The sequence below is a fragment of the Aquarana catesbeiana genome, linkage group LG06 (genome assembly GCF_042186555.1).
Source record: "Aquarana catesbeiana isolate 2022-GZ linkage group LG06, ASM4218655v1, whole genome shotgun sequence".
NCBI lineage: Eukaryota > Metazoa > Chordata > Amphibia > Anura > Ranidae > Aquarana > Aquarana catesbeiana.
Window position 1 is genome coordinate 100,868,948 of NC_133329.1, and position 23,069 is coordinate 100,892,016.

Consider the following 23,069-nt stretch of genomic DNA (forward strand, 5'->3'; position numbering starts at 1 on the left):
TGAAGTGGTTAAGAAATAGTAGCACTGCAAATGCAATGTACACAATTGTGGAATGCGTCCAGAAACACGCTTTTCCATGTGCGTTCCCACAATGTGCAGGTGTGAATGGGCCCCCAAGGAAGCTCTCCCTGAAATATACCATGCAGACATATCTGAAGTGCATGTGGACAGGAAGAGGCTGCAGATATCTAGCAACAGGGCTCAACAAAGGAGGAAAAACGGTGAAAATAAGTATTTTATTCAGTAAACTATGACAGTTATTTATCACACACAGCAGTGCTATAACAGTTCGTCCAGTTTGTATTGTCAGTCAGCCTTCAGCCATGTTGTGTTCTCCCAGCCCCGCCTCTCACCCAGCAGCTCGTCCCGCCCACTTTGTCCGTTTCCACCAACGTCCGCTGTCAATAAAGCTGGCTCCGCCTAGCCCGTCCTTTTAAACCTCTCCTCTCCCATGGTGCCCCGGGGCTGGCGGCTTTGCAATTTAAATCGTATCGGCCAATCAGCGGCGCGCATTCTGCTTCAAAACCAACGGCGGCTATAGGGCCGGGAGCAGAGGGAGCGCAGAGCATAGTCCTCACCGAGCCGTGTCCCCCCTGCCGCCCGCATTCTACATTTCCACCCACCACCCCGCTTCCTCCGTACAGACATGGCACAGCCAGACACCGGCAAGACGGCCGCCCAGACCGCCAAACCTCCCGGAATCCCGGGCGCCGCCAAAGAGATCCCCGAGATCCTAGTGGATCCCCGCACCCGACGGCGGTACCTCCGCGGCCGCTTCCTGGGGAAGGGAGGCTTCGCCAAGTGCTACGAGATCACCGACCTGGCCAGCCGGGAGGTGTATGCCGGGAAGATCGTCCCGAAGACCATGCTGCTCAAACCGCACCAGAAGGACAAGATGACCATGGAGATCTCCATCCAGCGCAGCCTCTCCCACCGCAATGTGGTCGGCTTCCATGGCTTCTTTGAGGACAACGACTTCGTCTATGTGGTGCTGGAGCTGTGCCGGAGGAGGGTACGACGGGCATGGAGGAAGATGAGGGGGGATGGGGTGTAGAAGATTTGGGAGGGGGGGTTCTGATAATGGGGTGTAGAAGATTGGGGGTGTTGCAGTTTCTGTGATGGGGTTCTGTAGAGGTGCTGATGGGGGGGGGGGGGGGGGATCCTTCTGTAGGAGGAGGCTGAAGAGTATGGGGTGTACAATGTTGGGGGGGGGGGGGCTAGATGGTAGTTTCTGTATAAGGGGCCTAATGGGGGAGGGGGGCGCATTGAAAGCTGGTAGAGGTGGCAGTAGAATGTGAGGGGGTTGACATTCAGATTAATGGAGGTCTTCTGTAGAAGAGGGGATTTGGGGGGGGGGGGGGTGTACAGGATGGGAGTAAGGGGGTGGAATAGGGGGCATGTTAAGGATGTGACATGGTTAACTGGAGGGGGTGTACAGGGGTATGTAGAGTTTGGGGGGGGGGGGTGCTAATGTACAGGGGTATATAGCGTTGGGGGATGTAGAGTTCGGGGGGGGGGTGTACAGGGGGATGTAGAGTTGGGGGGGTGCTAATGTAGAGTTGGGGGGGGGGGTACAGGGGGATGTAGAGTTGGGGGGGGGGGGGTACAGGGGGATGTAGAGTTGGGAGGGGGGGGTGCTAATGTAGAGTTGGGGAGGGGGTACAGGGGGATGTAGAGTTGGGGGGGAGGTGCTAATGTAGAGTTGGGGAGGGGGTACAGGGGGATGTAGAGTTGGGAGGGGGGGCTTCAGAGATCACCTCGTACAATACACAGGACACACACTGCTCTCCATGCTATATGAACTATAATACCCAGCAGGCCCAGTGGTAAGCAGTACAGGCAGGAATTACAAGGGTCAGAGGCTCTTGAGGTGCACTACATGGCTCAGCTCTCCTGCATGCAATGCAAACTAGAGATCAGGAAGAAGGAAGCCCTATGCTGATCATGGCCTCCTCCTTCCTTTGATCTGGTTTTCTTTGCGTGTGGAACATCTGAGCCATGTAGTGCACCAGGGAGCTGCTGAGCCTTGTAGTTCTACCTGTCCCTGTATGCACTTCTCCAGTTCTATCACTGGGACTGCTGGGTATTGTAGTTCTCATAGCAGGGTGCGGCCTGTGTGGTTCTGTTGGCCTTGTATAGTGGACATCTGGCTGAGGCTTGTAGTTCCCCAGCAGTACACATGGCAGGCTTCTAGTACAGTTTCATACTGATGATTGAAAGCCTGGCTGCAAAGAGGTTCTGCAGCAGCTTTTACATGGAGGAAGACCTATTGTTTGTCCTGATGGGACCTGGGGACTCCATGGACAGGCAATGTAGGTGACAAGCAGTGACTTCTATGTATATGATGGGTCAGGATTACACTGTAGAAGGTAATATGGGGGGGGGGGCATATCTACAAAAATCAGGAAATTCTCCCAGCCAGTGTAGGTGGTGTGGGCTGAATGTCAGCTATGCATTGGCCCAGGGCTGTTTAACAGTCCACATACCATCCCCCACCCCCCTTCTAGCTTTGTCTGCCCCCTGCTGGTCGCCTGTCGGCAGTGAAAGCCAAGAGCCGTTTAGGTTGCTGTGAGCTGGAGTTTGGCTTGTGAAAGCTGACGATCTCTCCAACCTGATTGGTTCTGTATTCCAGTTTCCATGGGATCAGCAACGATTATAAATCTGTCGCTTGTCTGTAGATCTGGTTTGTCCTTTTTCTGTAGTAGAAAATTCATATGGCAGCTGGTTTACATAGAATTTTTTTTTTTTTTTTTTAAATAAAAAATATTTGCTATAAATCTGTTTCGTTCTCTAATCTTACTTATGATGCAAACATTTTGATGCAGAGCCTGGAGCAAACAATGCTATGGGTGATGCCTTTCAGCAAAGGGGAGGGGGAAGGATTGTGCTTTAACAATCGCTGTTTGCAATCTTGAATACATTTACTGGGGTAGCCAACTTTCCTCGTATTCCCAGTATCTGTAGTGCTGGGCAAGAGTTTGGACTACAAGGGATTGTAGGCTCTCCAAATTTAAAAATGTGATGCCAACAGATCCATTTCCATCTTGCATGGCAGCTGAATACCATGATCTTACCTTTTGGGTCTTTGACAATTCCCACGTTCACTGGCCCCTGCCAAGTTTTTGTTGGGTGCCATGTGGTCAGCCTCCTCCTTCAATGCTACCATCTCCATTCATACTAATACATACACCTACCATTTGTCTGAATAGTAGTAACAGGACCTGACAGTGAGGCTTTGTAGGAACAGACGTGATTTGGCAGTGGGGATAAGGTACCATATCGGAGCCCCTAAAATGTTGCTTAGTCCTGTGAGCATTTTAAAAGTGCCTTCTATATTCAGCCGCCTCCAGTTCTAAATTTCTGCCATGACCTCTTAGCTTGTAGCCACATCCATTCTCCTTTATCCCACTGTATGTAGCAGCCTAGTCGCCCTCTTGCTAACTCCCAAGATGGACTATGGCATTTGTAGTGTGCATGGAGCAGTGAACATGGTTCCACTACCCATTTCAAACAGAAGTGAGGCTGGGAAAGGAGAGCTTCACAAAGGATGTTATAAGGGAGGAAAAAACACAGTAAAGCCGGGTACACTTTTTTTTTTTTTTTCCCAGCGGGTTGAGTGGCAAACTCCCCCTAAAAAAATTGACTGCTCCAGTTGGAGCATACTAACAATCTAATGTTAGTACAGCAATCTTCCCTGCTGTGCTATTGTGTTCTGACAGGAGTACTGCCTGCCAGCCATTGTCTGAGCGCTGATCTGGAGCCTGTCAGGTGCTGGTTTTCCAGCATGCATGTCCAGCAGAGGCCGGCCCAGCTGCCATAAACACAGGCCGAATGTTGGCCGGTTTTTATTGAACCAGCAGATATTGCCTGACGCATGGCCCATGTGTACTAGACTTAAAACTTCAATTACACTTGCATTGCTTTCTGAAGTGATCTGCACTTGAATCCCTTTTCAGAGTGCATGTGACAAGTTGTCATATCGCCGCCTCACAGCCTTTTGTTTTTTTTTTTTTTTAACCCCCTAAATGTCACTTTTACATGGCTACATTCACTTGAATGGTTGAGTTTGAAGGTGATAGTGCCCACCAAATGTGACAGGGTATCATTTCTTCCACAAAGCACCATGGCATGTGTACACCCCAGGCCACTGCTTTTCTAGCTAAAGGATAGCAGTTGACTGGTGGGGGAAAAAACTTGGCTCAGCTGTGCGCCCACAACCACTAGTGTAAATGTGCTCTAAAACCATTTAAAAGTAGTATGGGGTTAAAGCTGAGTTCCACCCAAAAGTGGAACTTCTGCTCATTTGTCTCCACCGCTCTGGTACCTTTTTCGACAGGTGTCATGGCCGTTAACATCACAACTCGGCTCCCTCCTCCTTCCCCTGCCGCTGGGCCAGTAGGAGGGCGCAGTGGGTGCCTTGTGCATGCACAGTAGGGACCTGGCATCAAGCCGTAATGCTTCACTACCGGGTTCCCTTATTGGCTATGGCGACGGCACCCAACAGCTGATGGAAACATCAGCTGCGATGCTCACATTGCTGGGCTCCAGGACAGGTAAGTGCCCTATTAAGTCAGCAGCTACACATATTGCAGCTGCTGACTTTTTTAAATTTTTGCAGCAGTGGGCGGACCTCCGCTTTTAAGTTGGACTTCAGGGTGTCACATTAAACCTGGAGTCTAAGCTACCTTCTGGCTTTTAGTGTTCAATCCCAAAAGAATGATTGGTGCCCTATCTCAATGTCCCAGCCAAATACCCTAAATCTGCTCCCTTAAATTGGCACTGCAGATCTGTGGGCATGGGGAGTGTTGCACTACAAGAGCCAGCATTGCACTGAAATATCAGTGTCTGGCACCTTTCAAGGTGTTCTACAAAAAACTAGCTGCCAGTTAAATCCTGGCACAAGGTGAGGACAGCCTCTGGGATAGGTCAGATCTCATCCTGACATTTCTGTACTGCTTTACTCCATTCTCTTCTGTTGGTCATTTCATATATAATATAATATATATTTTTATCCTTAGTCCCTACTGGAGCTGCACAAGAGGAGGAAAGCTGTGACTGAACCAGAAGCTCGCTATTACCTACGACAGACCATCCTGGGCTGCCAGTATCTGCACAGCAACAAAGTGATCCATAGAGATCTCAAACTTGGAAATCTTTTCCTCAATGATGACATGGATGTGAAAATAGGTAGGTATGCTTTGGTTTTGACAAGGTGGGAAACTAGCATGGCACTGGTAAAGATTTGGTAGTGTGGGGCTTTTTTTTTTTTTTTTTTTCCCCCCCTCTTAGCTGCTTGACCTACTGGTTTTAGCCACTATTGGTAGAGAAACAAGATTTTCCTAGCAAACGCCCATTACTCCATAACCATTCTGCTCCTGGAAAGTGGTTGCGCAATTTCACTAGGTACCCATATATGCTGCAGTCCTTTTTTTTAGATTTTTTGATTAACGGCTTTGTCGATCTTAAGCTGGCCATAGGTGGTTGAAATCTTGTCCGGTTCTGCAGGAATTGGCTGAGATTTGACCCATGTATGGACAGGCTGAATGTACCCAAGTTGGTCGATTTGATCAGCTTTGGTAAAGCCTGCCAGACTTTACATGCAATTATTGCCAGCGGCTGTTATAGCTGCTAGCAGTAATCACTGTTCTCCTGGCAAGGAAGGCTTCCCTCACCCTCCCTACTGGGAGAACACAATGGCTCAGCAGGAGGGATTCTCCTGTCAACACTGTGGTGGGGGAATCAAGCAAATGTATTTCCTGCTACCAGTGGTTGCTGGAAAGAGATTCACCCAGTCTATGGCTGGCCTTATGTTTTACCAAATCCCTTCTTCATATCTGGAAGTTACTGTAAACAGAAAGCTGAGCTCTTGTCTGTCTCCACCCCCCTCTTTTTGACAGCTATCCGCTCCCACTTCCAGCTCAGTTTATAGTACCAAACTGAGCCAGAAATCAACCCCCAAGCAAGGCTTCACTGCTGGTTTCTCGAAGCTGAGATGGCAGCACCAGCACCCAAGAGCCGATTCAAGAATCTGCTCGGGTGAGGGCACTGCTGGATGCCTGGAGAGGTAAGTGCCCTAATGGAAAAAGTCAGCAGCTACAGTATTTGTAGCTGCTGACCTTTTATTTTGTGGGGGGCGCAGTGCGAAACTCCTCTTTAAGCTTTGTTTTTTGTCTACTGGTAAGATTAGGTGGTTTGGTTTCTGAGACCAGCATTTTTGCTTTCTTTTCCTTTGGCAGACAGGCTTTAGCTCAAACAGGTTTGGCCACCCAGCCTTGCCATACTTTGGTGTCACCACTTTATATAAATATATACTTTTTTTTTTTGCCTGCCACAGCACTAACTCGAGTAAGTATCAAGTGTCTTTTATCATGCTAGGTCCCTTCTAAACCTTTTGTAGGCTACAGCTCGGGTAAAAGTGGCAAATTGCTAGGCCTGACCACGTGCATGATTGAGGGGAGGAAGTTGCTAACTACACGTTAAGCTATGACATGGCCTGAACTTGTAGCTCCAGAAGAGGAGCCGGTGGAGGGCTTAATGGGCAAGTAACAGTCCTTTTTGGCAACCTTATCACCTCTTGCCTATTCTTTAACCTTTCAGGTGATTTTGGACTTGCCACCCAAGTGGAATTTGATGGGGAGAGAAAGAAAACCCTGTGTGGGACACCCAACTACATTGCACCAGAAGTGTTGGGCAAGAAGGGCCACAGTTTTGAAGTTGACATCTGGTCTTTAGGATGCATAATGTAAGTACCAGCTGTATTCTACAGTGGAATTCAAAATGCATCTCGCTGCAAAACCAGACCGATGTTGCCATAATGTAGTATTAAAAAAAAAAAATTGCTTGGTTCTGGAGAAATATTGGAACCATATGTCAAACTTGCTTGAATCCATTTCTAGAACTATGGATAAAATACAGGTTGTGACTTAATCTGAGTAAGGTAATGGGTTCATTATTGATATTTGCAATAAGTTTTCCTTTCCCAATCCTTGAGAAAGGTGCAATACTGCTTAAAGTGGAAATCCCACTTTTTCAGAATTACCCCATTGTAATGTGCACCCATAGTGATTTACTTTTTGGATATTTAATGGTCAAATTTGTTGTTCTTCCACACGACTTCTGGTCGCAGCCGCCTAGGCGATTACATAAACCCAGCCCCTGTACTCCTGGGATATCTAATCGATCCCAGGACTCTTCGTGCTTCTAATGCTGGTAAGATTGAGAGATTCTGAGTTCTGACACATTGTCATAATGTGGTGTGACCTTCTGCCAGCTCCGCCTTTGCCATAGAAGCCTGTAATGAACAAAGTGCTTTGCACAGTGTCATTACTACACAGGCTTTAAGGTCGGGAGGTCTATGCTGGGTAGCCAGCTGCACCAAATCCTGGAAATACACAGGAGCAGGCTTCAGATGCCCACATCCTCGATGGCCACTGCCTGCTTCCGAGATCTTGTAACCCTACAGATTTAGAAGTATGAGGACAGTTATGCCAATATGCAAATACATGTACTAAGAATCGTGGGGGTGCTCTTATAAAATTGCTTAGGAGACCGGAGCTCTGATTTAATCACCAGCTATGGGTGCTGTCACATTAGCCATGCATTGCCCTGTATAAGCCAGTGGATGTAGTTTCTGGGGCTGTCTTTAGACTTGGAAAGCGGGGGTAAGAAACTAAATGTTGGGTTCTTATGGTGCCCATTTATGAAGTGAAGTTGTTAGTCTTACTATAGACAAATCAGGTTCACTTTATTCTAGAGGTCTTTGCTTCCAGTAGTCTTAAAAGCAGCTTTATTCTAAAGTGAAATGTTTAGACTAGGCTGTACTGGCAGATCTTAAAGCTGAACTCCAGGAATTCAGCCACATTGTAAAATGTGCTGAATTGCTATGGGTTATGTTCAAGGTGCATACCACCTTGTGGACTTTTTTGCTTTAATTTCCTGTTTATTTTTATACTGTGCACTGGGGGGGGGGGGGGTCGTAGGGCATAGCTGACATTGTTCAGATGCTGAACCCTATGGTCTCTGCTGTAGAGTTGCATGTAGCTACTGTGCCAACCCCTCCCTCCAAGCCTAATCAGAATGCTTTGTATTTGAACATATTCACAAAATACAAAGCTGCCTATGATTGGCAGGAGATATGCAGTCTACACGCGCACAGCAGTTCCCCTTCACTTTTCGGTGCTGGGAGTAGATTGATGTCTACTACCAGCGCTCAATAAAACTGTCAGACTAAAGTTTGAGGTGGCACGCACTGCATTGAACTTCAATCTACAGGCATCAGCAGTCTAAGACCAACCTACCTAGCCCTGTAAAGAAATCTCTGTAAATGGCTCTTCTGAAGCTGATCCGATCCCAGGCTGAGCTGTCAGTGGTGGCTTTGCTGTGGAGGTGGGTGCAGAGGATACAGCTGACGGAAGCCCCATAGTAAGTCTATGGGTAACATCACTCCCCATTCATTTCACAGCCATTGTCAGCTGTGTCCTCTGCAGAGCTTCTGCCGCTGGAGACCAGAGCGGCTTCATAAAAGGTATGCATAGTGATTTCTTCTTTTTACAGGGCTAGATAGGTTGGTCTTAGATTGTGGATGCCTGTAGATTTAGGGACCTTAGTATTGGGGTGAACTTCCACTTTAACCCACAGTAAGCTAGCAAATTTTATAAAGGGACTGAATTCCTGAAGTTCAGCTTTAACAGTGTAGAAACACCGGAGGTTTTTTCTAGTTCTGTTTTGTTCTTTTAGGTACACACTACTGGTTGGGAAGCCCCCTTTTGAGACTTCATGCCTTAAGGAGACCTACATAAGGATCAAGAAGAATGAGTATGCTATTCCCAAGGTGCGCTTGAACAATGGGACAGATATACAGATATTTGCATGACTTATTGAGCTGCATGATGCACTAACCTTCCCTTAGACCAGTGGTCAACTTTTTTTGGTGGGGGTGGCCTCAAGTGTTGCCCCCCGCCATCACTAAATGGCTGTACATTCTGTGAAATATTCTGTCAGACAGTATACAACAGGATACTGACTATGAGCATATGAGATCAGACTACTCGTGCTGCAAGAGAATTTCAGACTGTTCTTCCTATAGAAGTTGAATATAAAAGGGCACTCAAAGTGCCTCATCCGTGCATAATTATGAAAGTACAAAAAGGGATTCCAATAAAGGTAGCCCAAGGTCGGACTTTGAAGGCACACCAAACAATAGGGATATGAAAAAGTATTAACATTTATTTAAACATAGATATAAATATACATAGGTACAAAAAAGACATGAGAAAAAAATTTTTAAAATCATATATAAAAAAAAATACAAATTATGATTTGAGCCCTAGTGCATCTACGAGTTTCGTTAAACTTCTTCAGGACACATTTGGGGTTCATTGATTGCAAGAAAGAGAGAAGGTCTCGCTGTCTTGCAGAGGAGTCAACATTAATCGATAAGTGATCAAAAAGGGGTTTCCAATATCGGAAGAGGTGACTCATAACGAGAGCAAGTCGCAGCACGGGGACATGTAGAAGCCAACTGTGGGCTGGTAATCACGAGTATCCTGGTGTGGCAGTCTCAAATAGGGTATACCATATTAAGTAAGGAGCAGTACATAGCCATATAGTGTTGGTGTAGAGAGAGCACGATGCAGGAAGAGCGTCCTGCTCTCTCCCAGGGGATTTTTCGTTATCTCATCACACCAACAAATTTGTTTGGATTACAACAGTTCAATTTGGATCGCTGTTTGTGCACTATATTTGGGGTATAGCCAAACCCCTGTTATGGCTATTCTGGATTGAAGTACTTCTCGCTCTCTACACCACCACTATATGGCTATGTACTGCTCCTTAATATGGTATCCCCTATTTGAGACTGCCACACCAGGATACTTGTGATTACCAGCCCACAGTTGGCTTCTAGGTGTCCTCATGCTGTTACTTGCTCTTGTTATGAGTCACCTCTTCCGATATTGGAAACCCTTTTTTGATCACTTATCGATTAATGTTGACTCCTCTGCAAGACAGCGAGACCTTTTTTCTTTCTTGCAATCAATGAACCCCAAATGTGTCCTGAAGAAGTTTAACAAAACGCGCAGATGCACTAGGGCTCAAATCATAATTTGTATTTTTTTTTAATATAATTTAAAAAATTTTTTTTTCTCATGTTTGTTTTTTTTTTTTTTTTTTTTTTTTTTTTTTTTTGTACCATATGTATATCTATGTTTAAATAAATGTTAATACTTTTTCATATCCCTATTTGCTGTGCCTTCAAAGTCCAACCTTGGGCTACCTTTATTGGAACCCCTTTCTTTTTGTGCTTTCATAATTATGCACGGATGAGGCAATTTGAGTGCTATTTTATATTCAACTTCTATAGGAAGAACAGTCTTTGAAATTCTCTTGCAGCATAAGTACAGTCTGATCATCTCATATGCTCAGAGTATCCTGTTGTGTACTGTCTGACACAGAATATTTCAGATTAATGTACAGCCATTTAGTGATGGTGGGGGGGTATTTTTTAATTTTTTCATGTCGTTTTTTATGTACCATATGTATATTTATATCTGTTTAAATAAATGTTAATACTATTTTTTTTTTTTTTTTTTCATATCCCTATTGTTTGCGCCTTCAAAGTCCGACCTTGGGCTACCTTTATTGGATTTATATAGTGCCCACAGTTTGCGCAGCTCTTAACCACATATTGGTTTAACAATTCCTATATGTGGTGGCAAATCAGAAGACAAAGTGCAAACTCAACACCGGAGCTCAGCAACTATACAGAGCAGTGAAGCCTAAGCTTCTGACACCTTTTTGATCCACACATGGGGTCCTTATCAGTTCTCTAATCATAGGGTTTGTAAATCTTCTTCATAACCAGTGAAGTGACCTGGGGTTACAGAGATTAAACCAATCTTCTACATAAGTTGTACCTGTATCTGCAGTAAATGTATTCAAAGTGCAGAATTTTTAAAGCTTACCTGAGCTGTCAGGGGAAAAGGGCAGATGGCTTTACAAGCCCCATGGGTGGAGTGAAACCTGTTGGAGGAGCTTGGGCTGAAGCTGTATCTTCACCTCCTGTGTAGTGGCTGGGCTCAAATTTGTGTCGTTTCCACCATCTGTCTTCTGATTTGCTTTTGCTAGCCTGGGTGAACTTGTTTGAATGCTGGCACCCATTAGATTTTCGAATATCACTTTAATATGGTGTTTAAAAAAAAAAACTACATTCATAAAATATGAAGGTTTGAGCATGAGTTTTCCTTTACAGTGGGGAAAATTGATCCCCTGCAGTTTTTGTAAGTTTGCCCACTTACAAAGAAATGAAGGGTCTACAATTATAGGTGTATTTTAAATGAAAGAGACAGAATATCAACCAAAAATCCAGAAAAACAAATGTCATAAATTGAATTGCAGTTCAGTGAATGAAAGAAGTATTTGATCCCCAAGCAAAACATGACTTGGTGGAGCAACCCTTGTTGGCAAGCAGAGGTCAGATGATTCTTGTAGTTGGTGACCAGGTTTGTACATCTCGGACTGATTTTGGTCCACTCTTTACAGTTCTTCTCTAAATACTTAAATGATTTATAAAGGCAGTTTTTTGTTTGTTTTTTTTTTTTTGTTTTTTTTTTTTTTTTTTTTTTTTTTTTATGCATTAAGATAAAAAAAAACTTGTGTAGCAGTCTCCCCAGCACCACCTAATATTTACCAGAGCCCTCTCTATCTGCTGTCAAAGTTCCTCAGCCGTCCAGGACTCTCCTCCTGATTGGCTGAGGCACAGCAATGACACCTTTGGCTCCAGCTGCGCTCAGTCAGTTGGCCAATCAGGAGAGGGCAGGGCCAAATGGCAGCTCTGTCTGGACACAAGGAGCTGCAGCTCTGCTCTCATGCACCATAGCAAGCTGCTTGCTGTGGGAGCACGCAACAGGAGGGAGAGGCCAGGAGCAGAGGATCCGGGCTGCTCTGTGCAAAACCTACTGCACAGAGGGAAGTAGAACATGTTTTAAGTCTGGTGTGTGTGTGTGTTTAAGATTCCCTGGCTGTCGCTTGGCAACTCGAAGCTTCAGCTCACTCCATACATTTTCTGTAGGCTTAGTCTAGAAACTGGCTAGGCCACTCCATGACCTTAATGTGCTTCTTGAGCCACTCCTTTGTTGCCTTGGCAGTATGTTTTGGGTCATTGTCATGCTGGAAGACCCATCCACAACCCATCTTCAGTGCTCTGGCTGAGGGAAGATCCTCATCCAGGATTTTACAACACTTGGCCCCTAAATGCAGCAAATTGGGCCTGTACTTTGTGGACCAAAATTCCTCCTGAGATGTGTACTAACCTGGTCACCAACTACAAGAAATTACTGACCTCTGTGCAGATGGGGTTGGCTAAATCGGCCTTGACTTTTTCTCTGGGGGGGGAAAAAAAAATGACCCCATAGCATAATGTTTCCACCTTCGTGCTTGACTCTAGGGATGGTGTTCTTGGGGTCATAGTCTGCATGTTTCTTTCTCCAAACACATAAAGTTAATGCCAAAGAGCTCAATTTTGGTCTCGTCTGACCACAGCACTTTCTCCAAATCCTTCTCAAGTTTGCCAGTGAACAGCTAAATAATTCATGTGTCTTCTTGAGGGGGACCTTGCCTTTCAGGCTTTCAATACATGATGGCGTATTGTTAACAGTGGTTTGTTTGTCTGGTCCCAACTGCCTTGAGATCATTTTAAAAGCTCCTCCTGTGTAGTTCTGGGCTGATCCTTTGCTTTTCTCATGATCGTCCTTGCCCCATGTGAAACCTTGCTTGGAGCTCCAGACCAAGGCCAATTGATTATTTTGTATTTCTTCTATTTGCAAATCACTCCAACAGTTGTCTTCTCACCAAGCTTCTTGCTGATGGTCCTGTAGCCCATTCCAGACTTGTTCGGGTCTTCTATCTTTTTCCTGACAGCTGTGTGTGTGTGTGTGTGTGTGTGTGTGTGTGTGTGTGTCAGCACCTTCTTAAAGGGGTTGTAAACCCTCGCTTTTTAAAAGTCATACTTGCCTTGATTATGCAGAGTGGCCCCGGACCTCCTCTCCTGGAGTCCCTCAGCGGCGCTCCTGGCTCTTTCCCCGCATCGAGTGTCCACATTGGGGAAGCGCTCTCCTTGGTGGACACCTGTGCAGGCGCGCTCCCGAGTACTGCATCTGTGTCCATTCACACAGAATGCAGGACTCAGCCCTGGCGCTGCATCATTGGATCTAATTGACAGCAGCGGGAGCCAATGGCTGCACTGCTATCAATCTATGCAATCATCACACCAGCTAGAGCTGGTGTGCTCGTTCCCGGACAGCAAAGGGTCAGGTAAGTAAAACGTAGGCCTGGGGGGCTGCAGCACCATAGGATTTTCATCTTAATGCATAGAATGCATTAAGGTGAGAAACCATGAGGGTTTACAACCCCTTTAAATTCACAGGACTAATCTGTTTGGCTACGGCATGTGCTCATGTGGTAGTCCATGGGAGCCAGAATTATTTGGCTGGTAGGGGATCAAATGCTTATTTTACTCACTAAACTGCAACTCCATTTACAACATTTGTATTGTGGGGTTTCTGGATTTTGGCTTGAGATTGTCTCTATCATTTTAAAATACACCTATGATCACAATTGTAGACCCTTCCTTACACTTTTTTTTTTTTTTTTTTTTTTTTTTTGTGGGCAAACTTACAAAATCTGCAGGGGATCAAATTTTCCCCACCACATGCAGGCTAGAAGGGGGGAAAAAAGGTAGAGAATGCTTTCTCCCAAAAAGTGATTGCATCCCCTCTGCAGCCTAACACAGAACAGAAATTGATCTGTTGCCTGGTCTTCTGTCTTCTGCAGGTTATCTTGCTGACTTGTTTGTCACGTGATCTCTGAATTGTGAGGACCAGGTTGGCTAACCTTGGCTTTTAGTAGATGTTATGTGACAATGCTTGGACCCTTAGACCCCATACACACTGTTAGATTTTCTGCAGATTTTTGTCTTTTTAACAAAACCATGTAGTGCAAGGGCCTGCCTGCATACAAATTGAAACTCTTAAGGTTTGACCTCATATTATATGGTTTTGGTAAATCTGAAGACAAAAATCTGCAGAAAATCTAATAGTGTGTATGGGGTCTTACATGACCAAATCAGGGTAGCAGTATGGTGCAGTTAAATAATAGTCACTTTGACCTCAGCTGGAGTGAGGGCACTAATGGGAAACTGATATGCCAATGTCTATCAAAATACCCATTGCCCCCAAAGAGGAAATCATTTGACGCAACAATTGGGGGGGGGGGGGGTGGCGTTATTCTCTAAATTCAATGCGTCATCACGCTTGTGGCGTCCAACTCTAGCCCGGACCCTGCCGACGCCTTTCGCCCATGCTACTCAACAGCTGGGAGATACTGCACAGAGAGGCGCTAACGAGGGTTGTATGGGAAAATTTCTTTACATGCAAGTTGATTCCATCTACGAGACATAGGAGTACCATAGCACTGCCAGGGGAGTGGTGAGACTTCATTGATTACCACGGTGTAGTCTTGTTCATGACACCCACACAGCCTCCCTCCTAGCACTGTACTACGCTCGTACCTCACCTGCTTGCATCTGCCCACAGGCCTGCTTAGCCAGGCAAGCTGTTGGCTTGCCATCAGCATACTATCAACATACACATGTGCAAGCCCCACTCTGTATTTACTATGTGGATTCAAAGCTTATACTGTGCAATACTGACACTCGATCCCAGTGGGTTTATCTACATTGAATCCATCCCAGACCCTACTGGGTTAAACCTCATTTAGGGACCATTAACTGACCAACCATGGTACTGAACTGCCACAGTCGGCTCTGCGTCAATTTTCTTTTTGCACCCACCCCCCCTTAGTGCCACTGATTACTAATCTTTGGGTGTATCATTAATGTATGTGTGAGTGTCTGCAACTGCTTTTTGTTTGGCATGTTGTCGTGTGTGGTTTTTTTTGTTTTTTTTTTTTTCCCCTTTTTTGTATTTTCAATAAAGCTGTTTATACTTGACCCGTTGATCCGCCTTGATTTTCTTTTGGACCTCATTCCTCTCTCTATAGTGTAGAGCAGTTAATTTCAATCACATGATTTGCTTACTTCTGCCATTTAATTGATGCTTCCTCTTTTCAGCACATAAACCCTGTAGCGGCAGCTCTCATACAGAAGATGCTCCGTTCAGACCCTGCCACCAGGCCAACCATAGATGAGTTACTGACTGACGAGTTTTTCACCACCGGCTACATCCCCTCCCGCCTTCCTACTACATGCCTGACAGTGCCTCCCCGATTCTCCATTGCACCAAGCTCCATTGATCCAAGCTTTAGAAAACCACTTACTGCAATTAACAAAGGTAGGTATTTCTGATCATTTAAGTTTGGGAGCTGTATTTGGCCACACTGGCCTTGACATTCCAGATTATCCTGCATAAAAGTATATCCAGAAGGGCATCCATCCCAAACTGTTGGGGCTGTACAGTAGCATGCTGGTTTGGTCTGGGGGGTTGTGTGTGTGTGTGTGTGTGTGTGTGGTTTTTTTTTTTTCCTTCATGCATTCCCCCAGTAGGCGGAAGTGCATAATCGCGTGTCTATACGTGATCCTGCACAGGAGGGTTATCTTGTTGTAGTAAATCTGCTATAAGGTGGTCTGGAAGTGATTTTAAAGGGTTTTTTTGGTCTGGATCTGTAAATTGTATAACTGGTTGTGACATGCTGCTTAATTATGGGAGCTGTTACTGTGGGTACCTATCTTTACACCATATCTATAAGATTTTAAAAGGCAAGCCATTGGTTCTTAAACATTTTTGGGGGAGGGGTTAATTTACCCCAAGTTCCTATTAGAATAGACAATATCAATTTTAGAGTAAGCTGAGATCAGGAGTTCTGCTTTTATTGCCTAATCACAGGGTGGGGTAAGAAGAAAACCCCAAGTGGTAATTGTGACAGAAGGTGGGGTTTTTTATTGAATTTTTTTTTTTTTTTTTTTTTTTTTTTCTGTAGCTCTGCTCCTCCCAGCAGGGAGTTGGTAGCCTGCCAGCCTTTTACAGTCTATGTAGATGGAGCGGTAGTATGGGGAAAATTATCACCTGACTTGATGGTCAGTGGGTGTTTAAATTGCAGTCTATCCCACTGTTGTGCTTCGTAAGAGAAATGGTGCCATAAACCAGATGAAGGTAAGCTAAGAACTACATCTGGTCCACGTGCCACAGTTTGGGAACAACTTTTAGCTGCTATAGCCTTAACCACAAATGGGACTCTTCTGGAGTAGACCTTCTCCTTGGGAGCAAGAATATCCTTTTTGAAGTATGACAGCTCAATTGATATCCACTATAGTATCTCTGATATGTTTGCTACAGGCCAAGATTCTCCAGTGGTTGAGAAGAATGTAGTGAAGGATGAAGATCTGGCCCCACCAGAGTGCACAGAGCCTGCGGATTGTTACCTGTCCGATATGATGCAACAACTGACCAGTATCAATGCTGCTAAGCCTGCTGAGAAGGCTGTGGTTAACCAGGGTGAGTCTTCTCTTTGGGACACTTATCTGAACACTAAGGCATTACTTTTTTTTTTTTTTTTTTGACAGCCAATCGGGGTCAAGCCTTAAATGGCTGGATAATTGGAGAAATGTGACACTATTAAAGCATTTGTTACCCAACTTTGCATATTCCTGATATGTGCCTGCTGTACCATGTACTTGTATGAGGGTATCCTCTTCCCTTTACTGCTTCCTTTATGTGAAATCCCTTGTGTTCCTCCTGCCAGTCCCTCTGCTTTCCTATTAGAAACTGACCACACTAAGCAGCAGGACACACTGGTCAGTTCTCTGGCTATGCTGGGAACTCTGCCTGCCCTCCAATGATCAGACTTGATGTGCCCCTGCTACACAGCCATTCACTGGGAAGCTCTGTGTGCTGCAGCAGCCCCCCCCCCCCCCAAAGCTCCTATGCAGCTGAGAACCGAGGAATGTGATCACTTGAAAACTTTCCCCTCTTGTGCTTTTATATTGCTACAAAAGTGAATGGGTTGTTTTTACAATCACTTTAAGGACAAAGCTGCATGTGATCTGGTGCTGAGTCTTTTGTCCAATTGGATTAGAGCATTGAACTGGCTGTTTTTAGTATCTGTTCTCTGTGCAAAGTCCAGTCATTAAAGCTGGATTACAGGAATTCAGCCACTTTATTTAGAAACACTATTAGGTTACACTATTGTACTAAATACTATTAAGATGCACCTTCTTAGACTTATTTCTTTACATCTGACAGTTTTTTTTTTTCTGGCACTCCAGAAGGGATGGTTATCACTAGATGGGTATGAAGTGCCGATGCTGGACCTATTTTGTCTTTGCTCTTTCATCTACAGATTCGCATGCAGCTGCTGTACCCACCCAGCTAATCTGATGCCCATTCACAGAAGCCTTTGTATTTTGTGAACTCGCTCACAAAATACAAAGGTTTCTGAATGGGCAGCAGAGGGAAGGGGCAAGCGGATGCTTTTGTAAGAACACACTACCCCTGTAAATTTGTGGTGGGACTTTAGAATCGTAGAACCTGATGATTAAGAGATGTGTTAACTTCAGCTGTGCATTTCCAGTAGCCCTAAGATTTGTGTTTTTTTTTTTTTTTCCTCCCTCTTACAGATGAAGCAGAGGATCCGGCCTGCAATCCAATTTTCTGGGTCAGCAAATGGGTGGATTACTCTGACAAGTATGGTCTAGGTATGTACTGGCCTAAACTGCAGTCTGATATATGGCTGTTTTTATCATGTATGGACCACTAAACTTAAATGTGTTCTCCCCAGGATACCAGCTTTGTGATAACAGTGTAGGCGTTCTCTTCAATGACTCCACTCGGCTGATAATGTACAATGATGGTGACAGTTTACAGTACATTGAGAGGAATAATTCTGAGTCTTACCTCAATGTGCGCTCTTACCCGTCCGCACTAACAAAGAAGGTAAGGGTATATGATGAACAATTAATATACAAGACTTTAAAGCTGAACTTGGCTGATTTGTAAAAAGTGAAGGCACAAGGAGTTCAGCTAGGTGATTGACATCTCCTGGACTTTATTTTACACATTTGACCAGTTTATTGCTCTGAAAGACAACTCATCTGAGATGAGTGAAGCACAAAGGCTATGCCCACCTCTAATGGTAAAGATGCTGAGCTTAGAAGCATCATTGTCAGGCTCCTGAAAATGTTTAACTGTCTTCTGAGAGTGCAATAAAATGGTCAAGACATCCAGGAGGTTGTGTGCATCTCCTTGGACTTAACTCAGTGGGGTTGATTTACTGAAACAGAGTGAAAAATCTGGTGCAGCTCTGCATGATGGTCAATCAGCTTCTAACTTCAGCTTGTTCAAATAAGTTTGGGGGTGGGGGCACCTGGAAGCTCATTGGTTTCTAGGCAGAGCTGCACCAGATTTTGCAAACTTTTTTTTTTTTTAGTAAATCAACCCCAGTGTGCTTATACAAAGTTGGCTGAATTCCTGGAGTCCAGCTTTACAGTGTTTGCATCGCTGGAACTCCTAACCTGTCTCTGTCACAGAAAAAATGGGAAGCTGTCACTGCAGAACTTGTCACTGATCAATGTATAAGTTACACTGGCAGAGAAGATGTTAACTGTTCCCTGGGTGTTTTCTAACTGTGGAATGGGACAACGTATTGCTGTTCCTGATCACTAGGAACAGCAGATCTCAGTGTTTTTCAGTCTGCACAGGGATCCTCCTAGTTTATATAGGCTGATCACGGGTGGCCGATGTACATCGAGTCCACTGGGCGCAGTGCACAGTGGGCGCACACCCACAGTATTGTATGAAACTTACGGCTACACGTAAGTTTCGTGCAATAGAGCTGCCCTGCCGCAGTATGTGGGCAGTCTTAAACTTGCTCTCATTTTGTTTCTGTACAAGTAGACATAAGCTTTTCAAGGTAATCCCAAGTTGTGTCCCTAGCACAAATTCTGTAGGCAAATACTGCCTGTCGACCTAAGACCATACGGGCAAGAAATTGTTAAAAGGGAACAACCTGCATATGTGAATGCTCCAGAAAATTACCTACAACCTTGGTCCAGACCCCATAATGGACATAAAGTTTGCTGTTCAGTCTCATTAGGTGTGTCGCAGAGGTCTCTGTGTGGGTCTTGGGCTACAAGCAACAGTTAACAGAAGATTGTTGGGAGTAATCCTTCCCCAAAAGAAAGATGTCAATGTCTGGATGGAATGTCTGTAAATGAATGATGCAATGGGGAATTTGAATGAATTGGAGTACACCTAACAATGATGTGAGGATGGAAGATGCAGCTTGAACCTAATGTATGGAAAGGGTCAGTTGGGAGAAAATGGTTTGGAACTAGGTCCGAAAAGGGTACACCAGATGGTCATGTATATGGGTAATTTGTGTTGTGCTACAAGCTCCTCCAGACTTATGAGATCAATTCATTCTGTGATCCTGGAGGCATCCAGTGCCCGGCAATTTAATATAGGCAGTCCCTATATACAGATGTTCTGTAGGTTTGGTCTTAAATACTGAGCTGCTGACTTTTAATACTAGGACACTTACCTGTCCAGGTGTCCTAACTCAAGCAGATTCTTGAATTGACGCTGGTGCGGCCATCTTGGCTAAGGGAAACTTGCGGGCTTCACAGCCAATTTCCTACTGCCCATGCGCTTTGTGAATTGGCCGGTCTTCCCGGGACCTGTGACTTGTCCCAGATGGCTGCGGGGGAAGGAGTAGGCTGAACTTCTGGCTGTTTGCTGCAGCGAACTGACTAGGTAGCTGTCAAAAATGCATTTTACGATGCTTCAGTGCCTCAGTTCTATCGCAAAGGGGAGATGTCAGGGGTCGTTTAGACCCCTGGTGGTTTACCAAAGCCCCACAACAGGGCTAAATAAAAATTGCAATAAGTATTTGAAAACTTTTTAGAAAGCCAGAAGGACTGCTGGAACAAACCTTTTGCAAAAAAGCAATCCAAAATTGTCTGCTATACGTAGGCTCCACAAATGCTTTAGTGCTGTATAACAAAGCCACATAGGGCAGACTGGCCCAAAGACAGAATGCCTTTTAATTGCTATGGCAGAAGTGAATTCCATTTCCTCTGAGCTAATGCAAACCTTTCAGGCCATGTCTTGCTTGTGAGGGTTCTCCAAGTGGGAGAATGTGTTCCAGCTCATTTTGAAAGTTCATCCATGGTGGGGTCCTCAGACGTGGCTGCATTCTGGGGAGCCCTCATGCTGAGACTGATCAACAGTGCCAAGTAGAGCCAGTGGGGAGGGAAAAAAAAAAATCTGTCTCCCCAGGCTCTGTAGGCTGCACAGCGTGGGGCAAACTGACCTCCGGTGTGGTTGGAAAGGCTTGGCAGTTTCTGGGTACCTGCTTCCAGTGCTCCCAATGTTGCTGCAGCCAATAACCCGGAGCAATGGGATGCATGGACAGGGCTGGTTTGTCAAGGTGGAAGTTCCTTCACACATGTCCACTCTCAGCTGTGAGCAAGCCATGCCCCTCACCTCATAATTGACTGTTACTATAGCCTCCCACCTGTGGGAACATATATTTACAGCAGTCAGTGATTATTTAGTCCAAGAGTGAACATTCGGCTGTTTTTTTTCCTTGCAGATCACACTACTGAAATACTTTAGGAACTACATGAGTGAGCACCTTCTGAAGGCCGGCGCCAACATTACTCCCCGGGAGGGTGACGAGCTGGCTCGCCTCCCCTTTCTGCGGACCTGGTTCAGGACAAGAAGTGCAATCATCCTACATCTCAGCAATGGAACCGTTCAGATTAACTTCTTCCAGGTGAGGACTGTGCACTGTAAAAAATGAATTACTAGGAGAAATTGGTCTTTTCTGGTGCTTAAAGGGGTTGTAAATCCTTGTGTTTTTTCACCTTTAATGCACACCCCCCTCCCATTTTACTTACTGGAGCCCTGTAATTCTGTTGGCGGTGACGTGCTCTCCCTCTCTCCACAAGGTCCCAGCTCGTGATTGGATAGGTTTCAGCACAGCCATTGGCTCCTGCTGCTGTCAATCAAATCCAGTGACGCAGGGCCGAGTCCGACATTCATGTCTGGATGCAAATGCTGGACTCGGGATCATGCCAGCAAGGTAACCCCCTGGGAGAGTGCTTCTCCTAGGGGGTTATCTGATGTGGGGAGGAGCCGCTGGGGGACCCCAGAAGACTAGGTTTGGGGCCACTTTGCAAAACGAGCTGTACAGTGAAGGTGTTTGTTTTTTATAAAAAAAGAGCCCTTACAATCACTTTAAAGCAGAGTTCCACCCACTTTTTTTTTTTTTTTTTTTTTTTTTTTTTTAATTTAATCTTGTATAAATGGATTTTTTTTTTTTTTTTTTTTTTTTTTTCAGCTTGCCGTGATTGTAAGCCGTTCAATTTTACTCCCTCCTTCTCCCCCGCAGCTAATCCCATCATTTCCTGTGGCACTGTCTTCTGGGAGCTTTATGTCATATTTCCCAGGAGTCTGTGTGGATCACCGCCGCTCAGCATCGCGAGCTTTCTTCATTGCCATCACGATGGGGTGGGCACTTCCGATGACACCTCTCATTGTGATGGCAACGTGAAGTTTATGGTGCTTTCATACTGCCCGTGCGTGGTAACAGGTGTTGCTGGTCACTCAGCTGCACCGTATCCCAGAAGATAATGCTTGTGCGCTTCACATGCCCACAAGCAATATGGGAACAGCCAACACAGCAAAATAAGGTATTTCTTTATATAAAATCTTTAATCTAGCGGCAAAATTAACTGTAATCGTGAGTGGCATTATGTTATGATCCTGAGTTGGGCATTTGCAAAAAATTCAAAAATGTTGAACTCTGCTTTAAGACTGCAGTCATAATGAGATGCTTGGCGTACCTGCTGTAATAGTGGGAGAGTTGTAGGTACAAAGTCTGTATGGATATTCTATTTAATTTTTTTTTTTCTTTACAGGATCACACAAAGATCATTCTGTGCCCTCTTATGGCTGCTGTCTCCTATATTGATGAGAAGCGGGAGTTCCACACTTACAAGTTGAGCCTTCTAGAGGAATTTGGCTGCTCAAAAGAGCTAGCAAGCCGCTTGCGTTATGCCCGTACCATGGTGGAGAAACTGCAGAGCTCGAAGTCTGGTGCAATACACATTAAGGCCCCGGCGTAGCTGGACTACAGAAATAAGGACACAGTCTCCTGAATGAGGAACTTTGTGCCAGCCTCGTTGGCTGTAGATGGTTTTTATTCCAGAGCCAAGAAGTGGCAATGACTATGGTTATGTAAGGGTCAAGATTCTACTGGCCATTAGTGCTGGTTGGGGCCCCTCTGTACTAGCAAGCTGGGTGGTATCCTGATGCCTTTTTGTCTTAAGCAAGACCCTGTTCTGTCTGTCACTTCTTAATGTTGTCAGGTTTTAATGTAAAATATCGGCTTTATAACTTTTGTATATTAATATCAGATTAAAGTTCTTTGTATATGAATTGATACATTGGTCATTTACTGTTTTTAATATCTGTACTTCATGGCAGGTTGCCTATCTGTATATTGCTAACTATTTTTGTGGAGCCCCTGCTACTGGGACTTTAATACCACCCGCCATTTAGCAATTAACCTGGCCAGCCATTACAAGTGGGTGCTTGCAAAATACCCTCAGTTCTTGTAAGAATGCGGGTATCCCCTTCCATTCTGTACATACTGATGTAGGGCTTGCCAGCACTTCTAAATGAAGTAGCAAGTAGAATCCTTGAAGTGTGATCTGCTGGGGTTTTTTCTCTTTGATTTCCTGGTTCCTCCATTTTCCCCTTTGGTGTGCAATCGACCTTGTGAATGAGAACCTCTGTTTTTGGTTGGTGGGGTGAGTTACGTGGCTTCTGGAAACATTAGTCCTTTGCCTCAGTATTGGGGGGGCGGGCGGGCATTGTCACTGATGGCAGCTCATGTGATGTGCAAATGCCTTTATGGTAGAGGTCAGTCTGGTGGAGTGAATGTTTTTAGCCAAGCTTCCTTTGCATTCAAATTGCTAAGGAATCTCCCCCATGTTTGGAAGAACTGAAACTGGTGAACTAAGGGGAAGGCTGGGATGGAATTCTGGATGTCCT

At 45.1% G+C, this 23,069-nt stretch overlaps 1 protein-coding gene across 1 annotated transcript; it reads left to right on the forward strand.

Moving 5' to 3' along the window:
* Window positions 1–483: 483 nt before the first annotated feature.
* On the forward strand, window positions 484–22,455 carry PLK1 (polo like kinase 1). The gene is made up of 10 exons (XM_073636533.1): window positions 484–1,012; window positions 5,019–5,187; window positions 6,598–6,742; window positions 8,737–8,830; window positions 15,125–15,344; window positions 16,347–16,505; window positions 17,627–17,704; window positions 17,788–17,942; window positions 20,602–20,784; window positions 21,932–22,455. The coding sequence occupies exons 1-10, from the start codon at window positions 647–649 to the stop codon at window positions 22,136–22,138; spliced, it is 1,776 nt and encodes a 591-aa protein (XP_073492634.1). The 5' UTR covers window positions 484–646; the 3' UTR covers window positions 22,139–22,455.
* The last annotated feature ends 614 nt before the right edge of the window (window positions 22,456–23,069 follow it).

What these genes read in the sequence shown, in the direction of transcription:
- PLK1 (XM_073636533.1), top strand. Translation starts at nt 647, where the DNA reads ATGGCACAGCCAGACACCGGCAAGACGGCCGCCCAGACCGCCAAACCT. An exon ending in TGGAGCTGTGCCGGAGGAGG is followed by an intron (nt 1,013 to 5,018) that starts GTACGACGGGCA and finishes TTTTATCCTTAG; the next exon opens with TCCCTACTGGAGCTGCACAA. An exon ending in TTCAGATTAACTTCTTCCAG is followed by an intron (nt 20,785 to 21,931) that starts GTGAGGACTGTG and finishes TTTTCTTTACAG; the next exon opens with GATCACACAAAGATCATTCT.